This window comes from Orycteropus afer, unplaced genomic scaffold (genome assembly GCF_000298275.1).
Source record: "Orycteropus afer afer isolate SDZICR_OR568_19922 unplaced genomic scaffold, OryAfe1.0 scaffold00031, whole genome shotgun sequence".
NCBI classification, from domain to species: Eukaryota; Metazoa; Chordata; class Mammalia; order Tubulidentata; family Orycteropodidae; genus Orycteropus; species Orycteropus afer.
In genome coordinates, this window is record NW_006921618.1 from 1,151,312 (window position 1) to 1,175,502 (window position 24,191).

The window sequence follows — 24,191 nt, forward strand, 5'->3', positions numbered from 1 at the left end:
GTTTGATGATGATATGTCTTGGTGATTTTCTTTTGGGGTCTATCCTGTTTGGTGTTCATTGGACTTCTTCAGTGGATATATTCTGATCTTTCATCATACCAGGGAAAATTCTCTTCTGACAAATCTTTGACAATTTTCTCTCTGGTTTTATTTGTCTCTTCCGGTTCTGGAATTCCAGTGACATGTAGATTATTCCTTTTGATGGGATCCCACATGAAGCCTAGGCTTTCTTCATTTTCTTTTGATCTTTTTTTGTGATTGATCCCTTTCCAAAGAAGTATTGAGGTATTTGTCTTCAATCTCACTAATTCTGTCTTTCATTGATTCAGTTCTACTCCTTTGCCAATTCAATGTGTTATCTATTTCTGAAAATTTAGTATTAATCTTTTGGATTTCTATCTGTATATTTTGTATCATTTTTAATTTTTCATTTATTTTGTCATTTTGTTCTTATATTGTCTTTCAAAATTGTTCTAGGGTTTTCTCTGTGTTTTCCTCAATTTTGTCAGTGTTTTCCTTGATCTGCCTCTCAATCCATTGAAGGTACCTACATATAATTCTTTTGAATTCCTTATCAGGGAGTTCCAATGCTGCATCTTCCTCAGGAATGAGTTTTGGGTCTATATCCTGGTCCCTTGTTTCTCCTGCTTTATCTTGCTTCCTTGTGTGGACTGTGATGGTCTGTTGTCTCTGAGACATTGTGACATTTTTCTGTTTATATTTAATTAGTGATTGTATGTTGGAGTGACTTGCCCATGATTTTCATTTTCTTTGTTTTGTTTGTATGTTATCTACATAAGCAGGGTACTGTGCTTCTCTATTCGCTAGTTGGCAGCACTTATACACTCACCACCTGTCTCCTTTCCTGTTGTCAGCTTCCCATATGTCCTTGCTTTTCTTGGCAAATGGAGCCTATTCTTAGGCTCTGTTTTCATTCAGATTTTTCCACTAGTTGGTGCCTAATCCACTTCTGTATACTTCCTTTGAAAGCTCAGTTCTCTAGGATTATCTTCTGTATCTCTGTCAAGTGGTTTCTCTTTTCTTTGTTGAAGAGAGTCTGTGTAGTTTGTCTGTCTATTCCGCCATCTTACTGGAAATCCATTCTTCTTATTATCCATAATTTGTTATGATTCACACAATCGAATGCTTGTTCATAGTCAATAAAACATAAGTAAACATCTTTCTGGTATTCTTTGCTTTGAGCCAAGATCCATCTAACATCAGCAATGATAGCCCTTGTTCCACATCCTCTTCTGAATCCAGCTTGCATTTCTGGAAGTTCTCTGTTGACTTTGACACTGATTGACACAGTGGCTGCAACAGTGAGCTTAAGCATAGCAAGGATTGTGAGGATGGTGCAGGATTGGGCAGTGTTACGTTCTGTTGTATACCGGGTCATAATGAGTTGGAATCAACACAATGGCACCTAACAACAACAACAAGATGAATAATGATTCTAATCATTTTTTTCATGTGTTTCTTGGCCACTTGAATGTCCTCTTTGGTGAAGTATCTGTTCATGTCCTCCCCCCCCCCTTTTTTTTATTAGATTGTTTTTTTGTTGTTGCGTTGAAATTTTCTATATATTTTAGAGATTAAACCCTTCCTTATCAGATATGGCTTTGCCAAAGATTTGTTCTCAGTCTATAGGTTCTCTTTTTACTCTCTTGGTAAAGTTTTTTTTAAATTGTGATTTGGGTGAAAGTTTATAGAGCAAATTCATTTTCCATTCAACAGTTCATACACATTTTCCTTCATGACGTTGATTGCAATCCCCACAATGTAACAGCTCTTTCCCACTTCCTTTCTATGGTTACCCTTTCCCTGTGTCCTTCTTTCTTATGCATTCCTGCCCCGTGAGCTATCTCCCTTTTGGTGTCCCATGGTTGACTGTTCTAAGGAGTGTACCTTCCTGGTATAAATATTCACCTTATATGACTGTCTGCTATTTGGCTGGAAGCCATGGGATTGAGTTTAGTTCCAAGCTGGAAGGGTCACTAGAGGCCGTTGTCTTGGGGGTTTCACCAGTCTCGATCAGACCAATCAGCCTGTTTTTTTTTTTTTTTTTTTAAATGATTTTGATTTTTGTTCCACATTTTTCTCCCATTTTATCCAGGATCTCCTATTTTGATCCCTTTCCAAGTAATTGACAATGGTAGCTGGGCACCATCTAGTTCTTCTGGTCTTAGGGTCATGCAGGTTGAGGTTCCCATGGTATACTAGTCCCTTGGACTAATTGATTCCATGTGTCTTGGTTTTCTTTGCTCTGGATGAGGAAAGATCCATTTGTTGCATCTTAGATGGCTGCTTGCAAGCTTTAGTAAAGTTGTTTGATGAGCATAATGATTTGATTTTTAAGAGATCCCAGTAACCTAATTTATCTGGTATTGTTCATGCATTTTTAGTTTTGTTTGATAGGCTGTTTATACCAAAAATTAGGTCCTCTAATTTTGACCCTTATGTTATCTTCCAGGAACTTCATAGTTTTAACTTTAACATTTAGGTCTTTGAGCCATTTTAAGTTAGGTTTTGTGCATGGTGTGAGCTTTGGATCTTGATTCATCTTTCTGCATATGGATATCCAGTGTGACAGCACCATTTGCAAAAGGGACTATTTCTTTTCCAAAAATGAACTTTGACCCTTTGTCAAGGATCAGCTGCCCATAAATGGATGGATTTACTTCTGGGTTCTCAATTCTATTCCACTGATATGTCATTGTACCAGTTGTTGTTGTTGTTATGTGCCGTCGAGTTGGACTCAACTCATAGCGACCCCTCCTTGGGTTTCCAAGGTAGTATCACTATGGAAGTAGATTGCCCCATCTTCCTTCTGAGGAGTGGCTGGTGGGTTTGAACTGCCAGCCTTCTGATTAGCAGTCAAGTGCCTTAGGCACTACGCTACCAGAGAGAGCTACCAGTAGTAGGCTATTTTGTTGTTGAAAAGGTATTTCCAGTGAATAGGTCATTGGTCATGCAAAATTTTATCCTGTGATCTTCTGCATCATTTCTTTCACCAAGGCCTTATTTTTCCAATTATTGATGCTTCTTCTTTTTTCCATCTTCCATATTCCAATCACCAGTAATTAACAATGCATCTTGATTGCACATCTGCTCAAATTTCTGACTGCAGAAGTTGGTAAAAATCTTCAATTTCTTCATCTTTGGCTTTAGTAGTTGATGCATAAATTTGAATAATAGTCTTATTAACTGATCTTTCTTGTAGGCTTTTGGATATTTTCCTATCACTGACAGCATGTCCTTCAGGATAGATCTTGAAACATTCTTTTTCTTGGTGAGTGTGACATTATTCCTGGCACAGTAGACCATTATTTTAGTAGACCATAGTAGACCTGGCATTTTCTCATTCAAAATGGCCAATAGCAGTCCATTTCAGCTCACTAATCCCTAGGATATTGATTTTTATGTGTTCTATTTCATTTTTGACAACTTCCAATTTTCTTAAATCCATACTTTGTGCATTCAGTGTTCTGATTAATCATGGCTGTTTGCAGCTGGTTTCTTCTCATTTTGACTCATGCCACATCAACAAATGAAGGTCCCCAAAGCTTCACTCCATCCACATCATTACAATTGACTTTACTTTGAGGAGGCATCTATATACACATGGACCTCACCAGATGGAATACATAGGAATCAAATTGACCACATCTGTGAAAAGAGAATGAAGAAGCTCAATGTCATCAGTCAGGACAAGGCCAGCTTGTAGAACAGATTCTCAATTGCCCATATGCAAGTTTAAGTTGAAGCTGAAGAAAATTAAACCCAGGAGAGCCAAAACACAACCTCGAGTATTATATTTTATTGACTATGAAAAGGCATTCAATTGTGTGGTTCATAACAAATTATGGATAACATTGAGAAGACTAGGAATTCCACAACACTTAATTGTGCTCAGGAGGAACCTGTACATAGACCAGGAGGCTGTCATTGGAACAGAACAAGGGGATACTGCATGGTTTAAAAATCAGGAAGAGAGTGTGTCAGGGTTGTATTCTTTCACTATACCTACTCAATCTCTATGCTGAGCACATTATCCGAGAAGCTGGACTGTATGAAAAGGAACACACCATCAGAACTGGAGGAAGACTCACGAACAACCTGCAATATGCAGATGACCCAACCTTGCTTGCTGAAGGTGCAGATGACTTGAAGCACTTACTGATGAAGGGTAAAGAATACAGTCTGCCATATGGATTACACCTCAACACAAAGGAAACAAAAATCCTCATACCTGGACCAATAAGCAGTATCACAATAAATGGAGAAAATATTGAAGTTGTCAAAGATTTCATACTACTTGGTTTCCCAATCGCAACCAATGGAAGCAGCAGTCAAGATGTGAGACAACATATTGCACGGGGCACATCTGCTGCAAATGACCTCCTTAAAGTGTTGATTAGCAAAGATGTCTCTTTGAAGACTAAGGTGTGCCTAACCCAAGCCGTGGTGTTTTCAATCACCTCAAATGCATGCAAAAGCTGAACTATGAATAAGGAAGACCATAGAAGAGTTGATACTTTTGAGTTGTGGTATTGGTGAAGAATGCTGAGAGTACCATGGACTGCCAAGAGAACTAATACATCTATCCTGGAAGAAGTGCAGCCAGAATGCTCCTTGGAAGCAAGAACGGCCAGATTTTGTCTCACTTACTTTGGTCATGTTGTCAGAGGGGGCCATTCCCTGAAGAAGGATAGCATGCTTGGTAAAGTGAAGGGTCATTGAAAAAGGGGGAGACCCTCAATGAAATGAATTGATACAGTGGCTGCAACGATGGGCTTAGGTATAGCAAGGGTTGTGAGGCTGGGCCAGGACCGGACACTGTTTTCTTGTGTTGTACCTAGGGTCACTATGAGTTGGAGCTGACTTGATAGCACCTAACAATAACAGATATATCTGAAGAATAGATTTGATGCATTGAACACCAGTGAAGAATGCCAGAGAAGTTGGAGGATGACATCAAGGATATCATCCATGAAGAAAGAAAAAGGTCATTAAAAATCAAGAAAGGAAGAAAAGACTGAAAGGGATGTCAGAAGAAACTTTGAAACTTGGTCTTGAATAGAGAGTAACTAAAGCAAATGGAAGAAATGAGGAAGTAAAAGAGCTGAACAGAAGATTTCAAAGGGCAGCCCAGGAAGACAAAGTATTTTAATGAAATGTGCAAAAACCTGGAGTTAAAAAACCAAAAGGGAAGTACATGCTCAGCATTTCTCAAGCTGAAAGAACTGAAAAAAATTTCAAGCCTCAAGTTGCAATATTGAAGGAATCTGTGGGCAAAGTATTGAATGATACAGGAAGATGGAAGGGATAAACATAGTCACTGCACCAAGAAGAATGGGTTGATGTTCAGTCATTTCAGGAGGTAGTATATGATCAAGGATCAATGGTATTCAAAGAAGAATTCCAACCTGCACTAAAGGAATTCGTGAAAAACAAGGCTCCAGAAATTGATGGAATACCCATCAAATGGATGCAGTGCTGGAGGCACTCACTTGTCTATGCCGAGAAATTTGGGTGACAGCAACCAGGCCAACCGACTGGAACAGATCCATATTTATGCTTATTCCACCAGAATGTGGAAATTATTCAACAATGTCATTAATATCACATGTAGAACCTTGCTAAAAATAATTCAAGAACAGTTGCAGCAATATATTGACAGGAATCTTCCAGAAATGCAAGCTGGATTCAGAAGAGGACATGGAACAAGGGATATCATTGCTAATGTTAGATGGATCTTGGCTGAAAGCAGAGGGTATTAGAAAAATGTTTACTTGTGTTTTATCGACTATGCAAAGGCATCCCACTGTGTGGATTATAACAATTTATGGATAACACTGCAAAGAATGGGAATTCCAGAATGCTTGTGTTCATGAGGAACCTGTACATTGACCAAGAGACAGTCATTGGAACAGAACAAAGGAATACTGTGTGGATTAATATCAGTAAAGTTGTGTGTTGGGGTTGTATCCTTTCACCATACTTATTCATTCTGTATTCTGAGCAAATAATCCACGAAACTGAAGATGAACACAATATCAGGATTGGAGAGAGAGTCAATAACAACCTATCATATGCAGATGATACAACTTTGCTTGCTGCAAGTGAAGAAGACTTGAGACACTTACTGATGAAGATCAAAGACACAGGCTTCAGTATGGATTACACCGCAACATAAAGAAAACAGAAACCTTCACAACTAGACCAATAAGCAACATCATGATCAATGGAGAAAAGATTGAAGTTGTCATAGATTTCATTTTACTTGGATCCACAATAAACGGGCTACAAGAGCAGCAGTCAAGTAATCAAATAACACATTGTCCTGGGCAAATCTTCTGCAAAAGACCTCTTTAAAGTGTTAAGGAGGAAAGATGTCACTTTGAAGACTAAGGTGTATCTGATCCAAGCCATGGATTTTCAGTTGCCTCACATGCATGTGAAAGCTGGACAATGAATAAGGAAGACCGAAGAAGAACTGATGTATTTGAATTGTGGGCTACCAAAAGAATAAACAAATCTGTCTTGGAAGAAGTGCAGCTGGAATGCTCCTTAGAAGCAAGAATGGTCAGACTTCATCTGTGGTACTTTGGTCATGTTGTCTGAAGGGACCAATCCCTGGAGAAGGATATCATGCTTGGTAAAGTAGAGGGTCAGCAAAAAAGGAGAAGACCCTCAACGAGGTGGATTGACACAGTGTATGCAACAATGGACTCAAGCAAAGCAATGATTGTGAGGATGGTGGCAGATCCAGGAAGGGTGTTTCCTTCTGTTGTACATAGGGTCACTCGAATCAGAACCAACCTGAGGGCAGCTAACAGCAATAACAAAGGCTACTTTGATTACCAGGGTTGTGTAGTAAGTTTTGAGACTGTAAAGTGTGATGAGGCCTTCTATTTTGTTCTTCTTCACTGTTGCTTTAGCTATTTGGGCCCTCCATTCTTTCTATATAAAATTGGAGATTAGTTTTTCCATTTCATTAAAGAATGTTGTTGGGATTTGGACTGGGATTGCATTATATCTATAGATCTCTTTTGGTAGTATTAACATTTTCACAGTGTTAAGTCTTCCACTCCCTGAGCATGAATGTTTTTCCATTTATGCAGATCTCTTTTAGTTTCTTGCATTAGTGTTTTATAGTTTTCTTGTATAAGTGTTTTACATCCTGGTTAGATTTATTCCTAGGTGTTTTATCCTTTTGGGGCTATTGGAAATATTATTGCTTTCTTGATTTTCTTTTCAGAGTCCTTCTTGATAGTGTAGAGAAACCCAACTGATTTCTGTGTGTTGCTCTTGTACCCTGACACTTTGCTGGATCCTTCCCTTAGTTCTAGTAATTTTCTGTGGAGTGTTTGGGATTTTCTATATTTAGGATCATGCCATCTATGAATAAGGATAATTTTACTTCTTCTTTTCCAATCTGGATACCCTTTATTTCTCTTTCTTGACTTATTGCTGGGACTTCCAGTACAGTATTGAATAAGATTGGTGACAAAGGACATCCTTGTTTCATTTTCATTCTCAAGGGGAATGCTCTCAGTCTTCCTCTGCTGAGAATAATATTGGCTGTTGGTTTGGTATATGTGCTCTGATTTATGTTGAGGAATTCCCTTCTATTTTTATTTTGCTGAGAGTTTTTATCAGGAAAGGGTGTTGGATTTTATCAAGTTCCTTTTCTGTGTCGTGTAAGATGATCATGTGATTCTTTGCCTTTGTTTTACTTATGTGGTAAATTGTTGTTGTTAGGTACCACCGAGTTGGCTGTGACTCTTAGTGACCCTATGTACAACAGAACAAAACACTGCCTGGTACTGTGCCAGCCTCACAATCCTTGCTATACCTGAGCCCACCATTGCAGCCACTGTGTCAATCCATCTTGTTGAGGGCCTTCCCCTTTTTTGCTGACCCTCCACTTTACCAAGCGTGATATCCTTCTTCAGGGAATAGTCTCTTATGACAACATGACCAAAGTAGGTGACACAGTCTGTAAGACATTCTTGCTTCTAAGGAGCATTCTGGCTGCATTTCCTCCAGGACAGATTTACTTGTTCGGCAGTCTTTCAGTATTCTTTCCCAACACCACAACTCAAAAGCATCAGCTCTTTTTCAGTCTTCCTTATTCATTGTCCAGCTTTCACATACATATGAGGCAATTAAAAACTCCATGGCTTGGGTTAAGCACACCTTAGTGTTCAAAAATATCAAAAGAAAATGGAAGGAATACAGAGTCATTGTACCAAAAAGAAGTGGTCGATGTACATCCATTTTGGGAGGTGGCATATGTGGTGAATTACATTCATTGATTTTCTAATAATGAGCCATCCTTGCGTCTGTGGTATAAATTCCACTTAATCATGACCTTTTGCTTTTTGATATGCTCCTGTTGAATTCTGCTGGCTAGAATTTTGTTGAGAATTTTTATGTCTACATTCATGATGGATACTGGTCTGTAAGTTTGTTTTTATAGTGGTGTCTTTGCCTGGCTTTCGTATCAGGGTTATGTTGGCTTCATAGAATGAATTAGGGCGTATTCCCTCCTTTTCTGTGTTCTGGAATAATTTGAGTAGCATTAGTGTTAACTCTTTTCTAAATGTTTAGTAGAACTCGCCAGTGATGGTAACCCAAAACAAAAAAACCTCACTGCTATCCAGTCGATTTGACTCATAATGACCCCTCCTTGAGTTTCTGAGGCAGTATCTCTACAGATGTAGATTGCCCAATCTTCCTTTCGAGGAGTGGCTGATGGGTTTGAACTGCCAGCTTTCTGGCTAGCAGTCAAACGCCGTAGGCGCTACACTATCAGTGACATTAGGCCATGACTTTTTTTTAAGTTGGGCTTTTTTATTTTTATTTTTAATTACCCCTTCAGTTTTTCCTTTTTTTAACCCACCAGCCACTCCTCGGAAGGAAGGTTGGGCAATCTACTTCCGTAGTGATGCTGCCTCGGCAACCCAAGGAGGGGTCGCTATGAGTCGAGCCCGACTCAATGGTACACAACAACAACAACATTAAATTTTTTTGCCTCTATTTGTGTTAGTTTAGGTAGATAGTGTGTTTGTCCACTCTTCTAGGTTTTCAAATTTGTTAGAGTGCAGTTCTTCATAATTTTCTACTATGATTCTTTTTATCTCAGTTGATTCTGTTGTAATGTCAGCCATCTGATTTCCTACTTTGGTTATTTGTATTTTTTTCTCATTTTTTTTCCTTTGTCAAGTTGGCCAGTGGTTTGTCAATTTTGTGATCTTTTCAGAGAACTAACTTATAGTCTCGTTGATTCTTTGTGATTTTTCTTTTTTCTAGTTCATTTGTTTCTGCTCTGATCTTTATGATTTCCTTTCTCCCGGTAACTGTGGACTGCTTCTGCTGCTCCGTTTCTATCTGTTCAAGTTGTGGGGTTAAGCTATTGATTTGGCCCTTCCTTCTTTTTTGACGCTGCTTTTATTACCATAAATGCTTCTCTGAGCATTGCTTTTGTTGTGTCTTGAAGGTTTTGGTAAGTTGTATTTTCATTTTCATTTGTTTGTAGGATTTTTAAAATTTTATTTTTTAATTTCTTCTCTTATCCAATAGTATATAAGTAAGGTGTTACTCAGTTTCATGTATTTTATTTTTTCCTCCTTGTTCTTTCTGTTACTGATTTCTAGTTTTATAGCATTATGACCAGAGAAGATGATTTGCTTATTTTGATGTTTTTAAATTTACTGAGATTTGCATTGTGATCTAACATCTGTTCTATTCTGGAGAATGATCCATGTATGTTGGAAGAGAATTGTACTGTGCTGCTGTTGGGTGGAGTGTTCTGTACATATGTCTATGAGGTCAAGCTGGTTGATTGCGTTATTTAGATCTTCTGTATCTTCGTTGAGTTTCTTTCTGGTCGTTCTGTCCATCATCGAAAGTGCTGTGTTAAAGTCTCCTACTGTTATTGTAGAATGGTCTATTTCTCTTTTCAATTCTGTTAGAGTTTATTTTATGTATTTTGGCGCATCTGTTATTGGGTGTGTAAATACTTATTATGGTTATGTCCTCTTGCATTGCTTTGTAACGTTGGGCAGGTCCTGCTCCATCTGGGGCTCCATGTCCCCATCTGAGAAATGAGGGGCATGTTGAACCTGAGGGTTTCAAACTGAAATCACTGGGCCCCAGAGATTCATGGCGCCAAGGAAGGTCAAATGGGTGGAACTCCATTTTTATCTGTTTTAGGTTATTGGGGTTCTGCTGCTTCAAATAAAGTAATTTTTTTGTTTGTTTGTTTGTTTTGAAAACCACCATTAAATAGATCTGATGTCCTGGGTTAGGTGTCCAAGGGACTTGGGAGAGAGTGGTTGCTTGCAGGCAAGGCTTGGAGTGTCCTGCCCCTGGTGAGGGGTCAGCAGTGCCCTCCATGAGGAGGGAGGATGAGGAGAGTTTTATTTCCTGGAAGTGATGAGGTAATGGATGTAGCAAAAGGAACCTCACCCCACCCCTCCCTGCCTCCTTGGTCTTCTCTTGACGTGGCTAAAGCTGGAGGAGGAGACCTGAGGCAAAAACCTCCTCAGCCCAGACAGGAGGCCCCACCTCTTTTACCTGCATCTCTCTGAGTCCAGGTGGATGAGTGTCCTTAGGCTGCCTTGACAAAACACCACAGACTGGATGTTTTAACAACAGAAGTTTACTGCCTCCCAGTTGGAAGTCGGAAATCAAGGTGTCAGCAGGGCCCTGCTCTCTGGGAAGGCTCTAGGGAATGCTCCTCCCTTGTCTCGTCCTTGCTTCCGGTGGTTCCTGGGAGGCCTTGGCACTCCTTGGCTTATAGATGTGTCATTCCAATCTGTCTCCATCATCAAGTAGCCATCTTCACTTTGTATCTCTGTGTCTCTTCTCTTTTATAAGGACACCACTCATATTGGATTAGGAGCCACCCAATTCCTCTGTAACCTCACGTGAACTGATAATACCTCCAGAGACCTTATTTCTAAACAAGATTGTGTCCGTTGGTGCCTGGGGTTAGGACTTCAGCGTACATTTTTTTTTTTGGGGGGGGGGTACACAATTCAATCAGTAACACCTAGTTTCTTTACCTTTAATGAGGCTGATACTTTTACTCATCGTGAAGGCTGGTTGAGATCATCCCAATCAGTCTCTGACCCATCCCGGTGAGGGTCAGTGAGTGCTGGCCACACTTCCTCTTCCCCTTTGTGGATGTGGTTCTCACGCCCATACCTGCACTTCTTTTCAGTTCTCCAAGTCCATGGTGCTAGATGTGTACAGCGACTACGTGAACAACTTCACCAATGCCATGTCCATCATCAAGAAGGCCTGTCTCACCAAGCCTGCTTTCCTTGAATTCCTCAAGGTGGGACCCTAGGATGGTTCAGGGTGTTGGGTGCTGGTGGTGGTGGGGCATGAGAAGGAGGTTTCTCAGCAGGCAGGGAGCACTCGAGTCCCAGTTCTCAGGTACCACATAGTTGCTTCGGCCAAGCCATCTGCCTCTTTCTTTTGGGGTATTTCCCATTCCATAGGAAGAAAATAATTTCCTCCTGCCCCACTCCTTCTGCCCAAGAGGAGGGTTATAAAGCATTAAAGTGCCAATAAGGAGCTTGGAATCCTTTACCCTTTACGAGGTGGAAGGGGAGACTTGTGAGATCTTGCTGATTTCTTGGTAATTCCATGGGTAACCCCAGGATGTTGGGGCCTATGTGGGCTGGGCTTCAGGGTGGGTGAGGGGCTTCCCATGTGGCTCAGGAGGGTGCTGAGCTGGTCCATTTTCCTCATCCATAAAAGAATGAGGAACAGGTTTCAGAGGGGTGTCTTGGGGAATCACGTGGGAGAATGGAAGTTGAAGAACTTTGGAAAACTTCAAAGTCCTCTGTAAGCAAGAGGTAGTTGTCCCTCTGTCTAGCCCCTGTTCAAGCTGCCCCTGATTCCATGCAAGTCAGGCAGATACCCTGCCCCAGAAGGTGTGCCAGCCAGCAGAGTACAGGTGGTCTGGGTGCCAAAAAGTATAGGCAGCACATGTGGGTGCAGGGACCCACTGCCTCCTACAGAAGAGGATGCAGAGTTGGGAGGGGCTTTCTCAAGGGGCTATCACCTGAGGGGAGTGGAATTATAACGGATGGGGATGGAAGAGACAGTGTTGCAGGTGCACAGGTAGTGGGGCAAAAGTCAGAGCCAAGAGGATGGAGTGGGGCAGGTCTGGTTAGATTCTGGGAGCATGGGGTGGCTGTTGGAGGTGTCCCAGGGAAGAAGGCCAAGTGATGGTTGAGTTCAGTTTGGATGGTTCTAGACTTCTAGGCTTATGAGCTAAGACATAATATTTCAGGCAGTAGGGAGCTGTGGAAGAGTTTTAAATTGGGGCAGAAGGAAGTGGAGGTACGTGGAGCAGTAGTAGCAGAGCCTGGAGCTGTAGGGGATGAGGTTGGGATCCAGGTACAGGTGGATGGATGGAGTGGTGGGAGTAGATGGAAGAGACAGGACAGTGAGAAGCCTCCTGTGCCCCCACCTCCCACCCTGGCCCAGGCCCATCTGCTTTTCCTTTAAGTGAAGGGAATGGTTGTCTTGGCTATTTCTGCAAGTTGACCTCTTGAATGAATTGCTCAATTTCCTAGTTAGACCTTGGGTTACTTAAAACAAGTGGGTGAGGGGTCTGTGAAGGGGACATGGGTGGTGGGAGAGACCCCCTAGCACAGATCCAGGGACCTCCCTCAGCTCTTCTGTCAGATCTGGAAGCTATGTGGAGTTTAGGGGCTGGTGCTGAGAGGACCCAGGGTGATGACTCTGTCTGGATCCAGGGCTTTGGGCCCTCCCTGTGGAGGGTCAGAGAATGACAAGTACTTGATTACTAGCAGACCCACCAGAGACACCTTGGAAGACAGGCCTTGTGAACTGCTTCTGAAAGGTCACATCCTTGAACACCGTGTAGAGCAGGGTTCTACTGTACACACATGGGGCTGTCATGTGATAGAATTGACTTGATGGCAACAGTTTTTTGTCTCCAACAGAGGCGGCAGATTTGCAGCCCAGACCGCGTCACACTCTATGGGCTGATGGTGAAGCCCATCCAGAGGTTCCCGCAGTTCATCCTCCTGCTCCAGGTACCACAGGGGGCAGTGTGGGCTGGAGGGATGACTCATGAAGTGGGAGGTAGGAAATGGGAGACAGAGGCCTGGGTCCCATCCTTGGTTCGTGTCTGCCCCCAGCTGTGCCTCATCTTTCCCCACCCTCCAGTGGGACCATCTCATCCTACAGCTTCTTTTGCACTGCCCTCACTGCCCAGGTGTATGGAATGCTCAGTGACTGGGGATGGCAGAGCACAGGTTGTGGGAAGGGAGATGAAGGGAGGTTGGACCCCAGGACCTGCAGGGCTCCTGGCAGGGAAGAGATGCTTGGTACATTTTCTCGCCTTGGCCATTTCTGGCTTCAGCTTCAGAATGGATGCAAGATGTGTGGTAGCCCCCATGGAACCCTTGATGGCTGCAGGTCCTCAGGTGGAGGGTGAACTCCCACCCTGGGGCAGGGTAGGTGGCTGCCCGGCCCATGACCCAGCAGCATTCACTTCCTATCCTCAGAGCTGCTAGGCTTTGGGGTGGATTCTAATCTCAGCTCACCTTTCATCAACTACTCAGAGATGGGTACATGCATTTTTTTTTTCATTCATTACCATCTATTCTGGCTGTGAACTGGGTCCTTTTTAGACTTGGTCTTTAGAGAAGGCCAGGGGTGGATCTACTGGAAGTTTCTGAACCCTGACTCTTTCTGGGCCCTGGCAGGACATGCTGAAGAACACCCCCAGGGGACACCCCGACAGGCTCTCGCTGCAGCTGGCCCTCACGGAGCTGGAGACACTGGCCGAGAAGCTGAATGAGCAGAAACGGCTGGCTGACCAGGTGGCTGAGATCCAGCAGCTGACCAAGAGTGTCAGCGACCGCAGCAGCCTCAATAAGGTGAGTGCCCCCCTCCCCACCTGCCTGCCCTTACCTGCTCTGCAGCCTTTCACACCTGTCACTCCTGCAACCCGCCTCACAGCCACCACTAGGTGGCAGTATTCTCTGAGTCAAGGGAGCCCTTGATTTTCTGAGTCTACAGGCCTTACCTTGAGGATTTGCTTTAGACTGGACCCCCCTATTCATTGCTAATCATGATATTTTAGAATAAAAGCTAATTTTGTTCATCAGTGTAATAGTTTTTACAAACAACAGAAATGACAGCCTGATACTGTGGTTGAATGAGAGAGTTTTAGGGTCAGAGCCTGGGTTCAAATCTGGATTTGCTACTAGTCCTCACTGTGTGGCCTCAGGGAAGTCTCTCAACTTCTCTGAACCCAACTCTCTTCCTCTGAAATGAGAAGACTTTAATAGTGTCTGAGCCCCCAGGGCTGCTGTGAGGCAAATAGGAAGCTGCATGCTGAGAAACCTCAACACCTGGTAGCTGTTGTTATTACTGTTGTTATTTATTTTTTTCATTGTTGTAAAAAATTATTGTTATTTTAAAGAAGAAGAAAAGCCAAAGTCCATGCTATGTCTTGAATTGTCAGGATTGGAGGAAGGCTTATTAACAACCTCTGATATGCAGACGATACAATGTTGCCTGCTGAAAGTGAGGATGACTTAGAACACTTACTGATGAAGATTAAAGACTACAGTCTACAGTATGGAATACACCTCAATATAAAGAAAACAAAAATTCTCACAACTGGACCAATAAGAAGCATCATGATAGATCAAGAAAAGATTGAAGTTGTCGAAGACTTCGTATTACTTGGTTCTACTGTCAATGCCAATGGAAGCAGCAGTCAAGACATCAAAAGACATATTGCACTGGGCAAATCTGCTACAAGAGACCTCTTTCAAGTGCTGAAGAGCAAAGATATCTCCTTGAAGACTAAGATGTGCCTAATCTAAGCCATGATATTTTCAATTGCCTCATGCATGTGAGAGCTGGACAATAAATAAGGAGGACAAAAGAAGAGTTGATACTTTTGAGTTGGGGTGTTGATGAGGAATGCTGAAAGTACCGTGGACTACTAAAAGAACAAATCTTCCTGGAAGAAGTGCAACCGGAATGCTCCTTGGAAGTGAGGATGGCCAGACTTTGTCTCACCTACTTTGGTTATATTGTCAGAAGGGACCTTTCTCTGGAGAAGGATGTCATGCTTGGTAAAGTGGAGAGTCAATGAAAGAGGGGGATGCCCTCAACAAGATGGATTGACAGGTGGCTGCACCAGTGGGCTCAGTTATAGTACGGATCATGAGGTTGGTGCAGCACCATGCAGTGTTTAGTTCTGTTGTACGTAAGATTGCTGTGAATCAGAGATGGATAACTTGATGGCACATAACAACAACAAACAATATGTCTTGGGGTTGCCACTTAGAACATTATAATAATAATAATAATAATAAATCTTAAAACACTTGCAGATGAATCTGTGGAACGCTATTTTTATTTATTTATTTTTTATATCCAGTTTTGCCAGCACCATTTGTTAAGGAACCCATTGAATGAGTTTCAGCCCTTTGGCAGAGATCACCTGTCCATAGATGGGTGGAACTATGTCTGGATTCTCAATTCTGTTCCCTTGGTCTGTGTGTTTATCCTTGTACCAATACCAGGCTGTTTTAACTACTGTGGCTGTATAGTAGGTTTTGTGAAACTTCCTACTTTGTCTTCTTCAGTCGTGCTTTACTTATCTGAGCTTTGTTCCTTTCCATATAAAATCAGTGATTGAGAACCCTATTTTTAAAACACAAGACCAGTACAAAAAACAAAATAAAATGAAGAAACCCTCATAGAATCAAGTGTTGATAGAATTTCAGCGCTTTAAGCCTAGTGGCTATCCCTGTTTCCCTAGTGGGGCACAGCTGCCTGGTCCTTAGCTGCCCTCAGATCTGGGTGGTCTACACTGAGTTCCTCCTTCCTTCACCCCCTGCAGGTGGCCAGGATGGTTTAGGGTGAGGCCACTACTCCCCAGGGCACTCTAGAGTGAATGTTGACTATTCTTTGGACAAAGGACGACCTTTGGAGTGTCACAGGGATGTGTTCAAATCTTCCGGGGAAAATAAATAGTAGTGTCTGTATGGCTGGGAAAGTAGAAGAAAGACCAGAGACTGACAGTTCCTGGGAGGAAGATTTCAGACACTTGGAAGAGAATTTCTAATGATACAGGAAGGAACTGTCAGCCTTTTCCATGTATACTGCACAGTATATAATGCACTCTAACCTACATTTCTGCATTCTGTTGGATCACCTTTCTTTGGAATGGGCACAGATATGGATCTCTTTTGGCCTGGTAGCTGTCTTCCAAATTTCTTGGCGTAAGTGAATGAGTGCCTTCAATGCTGCATCCATTTGTTGAACTATCTCAATGGGTGTTCCCTAATTCCTGGAGCCTTGTTTCTTGCCAGTTCCTTCAGTGCAGCTTGAACATCTTCCTTCATTACCATTGGTTCTTGATCATATATGCTACCTCTGGAGATGGTTGAAGTTGACCAATTCTTTTTGGTACGGTGACTCTGTGTATTCCTTCCATATTCTTTTGACACTTCCTGCATCATTCAATATTTTGCCCATAGAATCCTTCCATATTGCAACTTGAAGCTTGATTTTTTTTTTCAGTCTTTCAGCTTGAGATGTGCTGAGTGTATTCTTCTCCTTTCATTTTCTAACTCCAGGTCTTTACATATTTCATTATAATAATTGACTTTGTCTTCTTGAGCTCCTTTTGAAATCTTCTATTCAGCTCTTTTACTTCATTTCTTCCATTTGGTTTAGCTAATTTCCATTCAAGAGCAAGTTTCAGAGTCTCTTCTGACATCTACTTTGGTCTTCTCATCCTTTCCTGTCTATTTAATAACCTTTTGCTTTCTTCATGTATGATGTCCTTGATGTCATCCCACAACTCGTCTGATCTTCAGTCATTGGTGTTCATTGTGTCAAATCTGTTCTTCATATGGTCTCTAAATTCAGATGGGATGTACTCAAGGTAATTTTTTGGCTCTTGTAGACTTGTTTTAATTTTCTTCAGCTTCGACTTGTACTTGCATATGAGCAGTTGATGGTCTGTTCCACAGTTGGCCCCTGGCCTTGTTCTGACTGATGATACTGAGCTTCTCCACAGATGTGGTTGCTTTGATTTCTGTATGTTCCATCTGGTGAGGTCCATGTATATAGTTGCTATTTACATTAATTAAAGGTGTTTGCAATAGCAGTCATTGATTGTGCAAAATTCTATCGTGTGATCTCTGGTGTCATTTCTATCATCAAAGACATATTTTCCAACTATTGATGCTTCTTCTTTGTTTCAGACTTTCACATTGCAATCACCAGTAATTATCAACACATCTTGATTACATGTTTGGTCAATTTCAGACTGCAGAAGTTGGTAAAAATCTTCAATTTTTTCATGTTTGGCTTTAGTGGCTGGTGCATAAATATGAATAATATTAGTATTAACTCATCTTCCTTATAGGCATATGGATATTATCTTTTCACTGACAAGGTTGTACTTCAGAATAGATCTTGAAATGTTCTTTTTGACAATGACTGTGATGCCATTCCTCTTCAATATGTCATTCGCGGCATAGTATGCTGTATGATGGTCTGATTCAAAATGGTCAATACCAGTCCATTTCAGCTCACTAATAATAATACCTAGGATATTGATCTTTATACATCCCATTTCATTTTTGACACCTTCTAATATTCCTAGACTGATACTTTGTACATTCCATGTTCTGATTATTAATGGAGTAAGAATAATAACGGGCACCTCTATGTGCCCATACCAAAACAATTGCAGCAGTATATTTTCAAGAAATTGCTAGAAATTCAAGCTGGATTCAGAAGAGAGCATGGAATGAAGGTTATCATTGCGGAGGTCATATCTTGGCTGAAAGCAGAGAACACCAGAAAGATGGTTAGCTGTGTTTTCTTGACTGTGAAAAGGCATTCGACTGTGTGAATCAAAACAAATTATGGATAACAATTGTGAAGAATAGGAATTCAGAACACTTAATTTTGCTCATTAGGAACCTTTACATAGACCAAGAGGCAGTTGTTTGAACAGAACGAGAGGATACTGCATGGTGTATGTCAGGGTTGTATTCTTTTACCACACTTGTTCGTTCTGTACATTGAGCCAATAATCTGAGATGCTGGACTAGATGAAGAACATGACATCAGGATTGGAGGAAAACTCATTAACAACCTGCGATAGGCAGATGACACAACCTTGCTTGCTGAAAGTGAGGAAGACTTGAAGCACTTACTGATGAAGAGCAAAGACTGCAGTCTGCAGTATGGATTACATCTCAACATAAAGAAAACAAAGATCCTCACAACTGGGCCAATAAGCAACATCATGATAAATGGAGAAAATATTGAAGTTGTCAAGGATTTCATTTTACTTGTATCCACAATCAATACCCATGGAGCAATAGTCAGGAATCAAATGATGTATTGCATTGGGAAGATCTGCTGCAAAGACCTCTTCAAAGTGTTAAAAAGGAAAGATGTCCCTTGAAGACTGAAGTGTGCCTAACCCGTGGTATTTTCAGTAGCCTCATATGCATGTGCATGAATAAGGAAGACTGCAGAAGAATTGATGCTTTTGAATTGTGTGCTGGTGAAGACTATTGAATGTACCATGGACTGCTAGAAGAAGGAGCACATCCATCTTGGAAGAGGTACAGCCAGAGTGCTTCTTAGACTTCGTCTTGTGTGTTTGGTCATGTTGTGAGAAGAGACTGATCCCTGGAAAAGGGTATCATGCTTGGTAAAGTAGAGGGTCAGAAAGAAAGGGGAAGACCTTCAATGAGATGGATTATCATAGTGGCTGTGATGATGGGTTCAAGTGTAGCTATGATTGTGTGGATAGTGAAGGACGGACAGGGTTTTGTTGTGTACATAGGGTCACTATGAGTCAAAAGTGACTTGACAGCACCTAACAACAACAACAACAACAGTCTGCATTATCCCCTCAAAGTTTGCAATGTGGGATAGGGACAAGATAACTTTTAGGGTCCCTTGCAGTTCTTAGCTACAAGGCTCCTGCATCTTAAGACTTTTCCCCCTCAGGCCAAATCCAGGTCACAGAGTCACAGATGTGTTTTTGGTCCCTACAGTGTGTTTAAGAAAATGGAATTTGTTGCCAACATTTAAAAAGTGGGTGATGCCTCATGAAATTCAGATTTCTGTACCTTCTCAAAGGACTAGGAGAGCTGGTCACACTAGCCCGCTTTCCACTTTCTATGTGGCACCAGTCAGCTGAGTAGTGACTCCTCACTTTATCTCAGTCCCCATGTGTTACTTCACCTGCTCTGGGAGCATAGAGCTGGGAAGAGGGACAGGACCCTCTCCTCGAGGCATGTCCCCATCCAGAACCCCTCAGGTGGATGTGAGGGGTGGGGCCACTCCTCTGCCAGCCCTGCACGAGCCTTCTGTTCTAGAATGCCTCTTGAGAAGAAGACTTCAGCCCAAGTCTAGTCATCTGTACTGGTGTTTAATGGCCTTTGCACTTTGGAAGCATCTTGTTCTGTCCCCACTGTGATCTCCTTTTCTGTAACCAATAGGGTTTCTCTTGCCCCATCTCATGTTGCAGGGAGACACTATTCAGCCATAGCAGGAGGAGATTGCTTGGGAGGTGGCCATCAAGGCAAAGTTACTCTGTAAAGAGCTGGCTTGTTCTTTTATTCTATTCCTTGCAGGGACTTGAGTAGTGGTCACTGCAGGGGTCACTTAGGGAGACCTGAGTTCAGGCAGTAGCTTTCTGTGTTGGGCAGGGAACTCAACTCCCCAAACCTCAGTTTCTCCATCTGTTAAATGGGGGTGTGGTGGATCCATGTCAGATGTTGCTATGAAGATTGTGGTGGGGTGACTGCACCCTACACCTCACCTCCAGGCTGCTTGGATGATCTCAGCCAGTTTTGAGACCAGTTCATTGATTTCCCTCTTGCCATCACCCCAGGAGAAGTGGAAATGAAACTGGGTGTAGCCAGAAGCGGAACCATGCTGGCTATTTAAAAATGAGCCTTCTCAAAACCCTCCAGAGGGGTGTTTGTGAAACATCCGGTTTTCATCCTGCTAAAGTGTATGTGTGTGGGGGTGACTTCTGGGACCCTGGGGGACTTTTCTTGTCCACACTGTGGGCTGTGCACATGTGGCTCCCTCTACAGGCCTACTGCCTTCAAGGTCCAGGTAGTGCTCTCAGGAGCTGCTCCAGCCTGCTTGTGGCAATAGTTGGGGCCCCTCCTGGGGAGACCCTGTGTCCTCCTGTGTGTCTAGAGCAGAGGGTCCTTTCCTGGCCCTTGTCACACCCAGCCAGGGAGTGAGGCGAGTGTGCTGGCTGCTGCACAGTACTGGGACAAGCACCAGGGCTGGGTCCATCCAGTACAGCCACTTGATTGGTGGCAGGAGGCAAAGCACTTTCCCTCCATGACCTTGGTTTTGTCACCTGGGAAATGAGGGCAGATGGCCTCCTGAACTGCTGATTGAATGCCTGTGGAGTACCAAGTGCCAAGCCCAGGCCTGGATGCAAGAGTGCTGGAAGCATTTGGACTTTGGGTTGTGCATTGACTTGAGAAATGTGTCTCTTTGGAGAGCAACAGGTCATTCTCTCCTGGGGAGGCTTTGGGATGACTTGTCCTTTTCTTAGTGAGGATGGGAGTTGGTGGAGGGGACAGTGATCACCATCATCAGAGTCATGGGTTTTAAGAATGGATTTTACTGAATTCCACGTAACAATAACCCATTAGGAGAAAGGATGTTTTCCCAGTGGGTCCTTGCCTGGCTGGGTGGTCCCTATGCTAGGAAGGGGGCCCATGTGTCCAGACTAAGATAGCCTGAGGCTTAGAGACAATCGGCTTCCTCAGGGCTGCCTGGCTGGCCAGCAGATCTGTTGTAAGGGGCAGGACAGGTCAAGGCTTCAGGGGTGGGGCTGAGTTCCAGGCCAGGTGTTTCTCATCTGAGGCCACACCCCTCCAGGGGTGCATACTGCCGTGGACAGCAGCCCCAGTGACGGCAGCTTGCTGTGGGGTATCCACTGTGTGTCATCCACAGGGCCAGCTTCACAGGGGTAGTACCTGCACAGATATATGGGACCTTGTGCTCAGGAGATCCCATATTTGATTTAATGTTTCGCTGTCACCATCTTGAACTCTTAATAACTTTTTTTTTTTTTAACTTTCATTGTGGTGAAAATATACACAAGACATTTGTCAACATAACAACTCCCCCACTACAGCTCAGGGACATTGATGACATTTTTCGTGTTGTGCCACCATTATTGAACTCTTAATAACTTATTGAACAAGGGGCTCCACATTTTTGTTGTGCATGTAGCCGGTCCTGGTCTTGTGTTACCTCAGGTCATCTGTGAGCCCCACTTGCAGGCTCAGGAAGCCAAGGCTCCGAGAGGTGAAGGGCCTGCCTCAGGGCTTCCCAGCTGGCGAGTGGAGGACCCAGGGTCCAAACTTGTCTCTTTGATACCAGGGCTTGTGTCTGGCCATGCTGACTGCATGGGATGGTGTAGGCAGCTGGCAATCATGACTGGCTCACCTGGGTGTTGACTGCTAGGGTTGCTCACAGGAGGGTGATCAGGCTCCAGAGGCCTCTGCAAAGCAGAAATCTTAGTGTGGTCCTCTGGTCTTCCTCCCCAGTGCTCCAATGGCTCTCTCTCCCTCCCTGCCTCCATCAACCTCTGTCCCCCTCGCTGCATGGTAGGAAGATTGTAGATGTTTGGCATGGGAGATATCTAGGTAGCAACATGAGCTATGATGCTGGTGTTGACCTTGTTCTTTTTCTCTCCCCCCAGCTGCTGACCTCGGGCCAGCGGCAGCTGCTCCTGTGTGAGACACTGACAGAGACTGTGTATGGTGACCGTGGGCAGCTGATCAAGTCCAAGGAGCGCAGGGTCTTCCTGCTCAATGACATGCTGGTCTGCGCCAACATCAACTTCAAGTAAGCAGGCCTGGGCCTGGGGCTGGGTTGGCTGGGGCAGTTGCCCCTCCCTGGGGCCACCACTTGTCCTGTCTAATCCCTATACTGGTCTCTCTGCAGCGGGTCCCACCTGAGCTCAGTTAAGCAGTCCAGATGCTGTTAAGTCAACTTCGACTCATGGTCACCCCATGAGTCAGTGTAGAGCTGTGCTCCACAGAGTTCTCAGTGGATGAATTTTCAGAACTAGATAGCCAGGCCTTTCTTCTGAGGTGCCTCTGGTTGGACTCAAGCATCTAATCTTTTGGTTAGCAGCCAAGCACGGGAAGCATTTGCACCACCCAGGGACTGAAGCTCAGCTTAGGTCTCTGATATTCCAACCTCTTCTCCCCTCCCTCCTGGCCTGCTCTGTCCCCAGTCCCCTGAGCTGGGAAGTACTGGGAGAGATCACCAGGGGCAGCCCCCAGCCTTTAGGAAAACTGTTGGCCACCATACAGATGGTTGTCTGCTCTGGAGCTCTGCCATGTGGTGACTGGGCAGTCCATGAACTTTGACCATTTTGGAATTTAAGAGATTCTTATTTGTGTCTAATCCAAATCCCTGCTGCTTTAATTCATCCATTTTCCTCTGGCCGGGTCTCAGTGCTTCTCCATGTTGAGGTCTCTCTCCACCACAGCCTAGAGCATCTTCTGTCCACAGGAGCCTGGTTCCCTGGTTCTGGGTCAGAGATTGTAGAAATGCTCAGAGCCAGGAGCCAGGCTGTGCCTGAAAGAGTTGGCTCCCTGGAGTGGGGGTGAGAGTGATTCTTTGGACCAGAGTTGCAAACTGGTGGGCCATAGGTTGGATTCTAAAATAACCCAAATGTATTGCTATGATTGGAAGGAAGATGGGGCAATCTACTTCCGTAGTGATACTGCCTCGGAAATCCAAGGAGGGGTCGCTATGAGTCGGGTCCGACTTGAGGGCACATAACAACAACATCAGCATTGCTATGAAGTCAATTCTAATTCATGGCAACCCAAGTATTACAGAGTAGAACTGCTCCATAGGATTTTATTGGCTTTAATCTTGACAGGAGCAGATCCCCAGGCCTTTCTTTGATGCTGCCGCTGGATCAGTTTGAACTGCCAAACTTTTGGTTGAGTTGTTGTTGTTGTTAGGCACTGTCTGGTCATCTCCAACTCATAACAACCCTATGCACAGCAGAACGAAATACTGCCTGGACTTCTGCCAGCCTCACGATCCTTGCTATACCTGAGCCCATCGTTGCAGCCACTGGTCTAACCATCTTGTTGAGGGCCTTCCCCTTTTTCATTGACCCTTCGCTTTACCAAGCATGATAGTCTTCTCCAGGGAATGGTTCCTTCTGACAACACAACCAAAGTAGGTGAGATGAAGTCTGGCCATCCTTGCTTCCAAGGAGCATTCCAGCTGCACTTCTTCCAGGACAGATTTGTTAGTCCTTTTAGCAGACCACATACTCTTAGCATTCTTCTCCAATAGCACAACTCAAAAGCATCAACTTTTCTTCAGTCTTACTTATTCATTGTCCAGCTCTCACATGCATAAGAGGTGATTGAAAATACCATGGCTTGGGTTAGGTACACCTTAGTCTTCAAGGAGACATCCTTGCTCTTCATCACTTGAAAGAGATCTTTTGCAGCAAATTTGTACAATGCAATACGTCGTCTGATGTCTTGACTGTCGCTTCCATTGGTGTTGATTGTAGAACCGAGTAATATGAAATCCTTGACAACTTCAATCTTCTCTCCATCCACTGTGAAGTTATTGGACTAGTTGTGAGGAGTTTTGTTTTCTTTATATCGAGGTATAATGCATATTGCAGACTGTAGTCTTTAATCTTCATCAGTAAGTACTTAAAGTCATCTTCTCTCTCAGCAAGCAGAGTTGTATCGTCTGCATATCGCAGGTTGTTAATGAGTCTTCCTCCAATTCTTATGCCACGTTCTTCTTCATGTAATCCAGCTTCTTGGATTATTTGCTCAGCATACAGATTGAATAAGTATGGTGAAGGGATACAACCTGGACACACTCTCTTCTTGATTTTGAACCATGCAGTGTCCCCTTGTTCTGTTCAAATGACAGCCTCCTGGTCTATGTACAAGTTCCTCATCAGTACAATTAAGTGTTCTGGAATTCCCATTATTCTTAATGTTATCCATAATTTGTTACAATCCACATAATTGATACTTTTGTATAGTCAGTAAAACATAAGTAAATATCTTTCTGGTGTTCTTTGCTTTGAG

General features: G+C 43.2%; 1 protein-coding gene across 1 annotated transcript in view; it reads left to right on the forward strand.

Moving 5' to 3' along the window:
* Positions 1 to 24,191, forward strand: part of ARHGEF10L (Rho guanine nucleotide exchange factor 10 like) — a 164,736-nt gene that overhangs the window by 53,869 nt on the left and 86,676 nt on the right. Inside the window, exons 12-15 of the mRNA XM_007935629.2 lie at positions 11,237 to 11,353; positions 12,999 to 13,091; positions 13,767 to 13,940; positions 21,803 to 21,948. Coding sequence (XP_007933820.1) covers positions 11,237 to 11,353; positions 12,999 to 13,091; positions 13,767 to 13,940; positions 21,803 to 21,948 — 530 coding nt within the window. The remainder of the gene's footprint in view (positions 1 to 11,236; positions 11,354 to 12,998; positions 13,092 to 13,766; positions 13,941 to 21,802; positions 21,949 to 24,191) is intronic.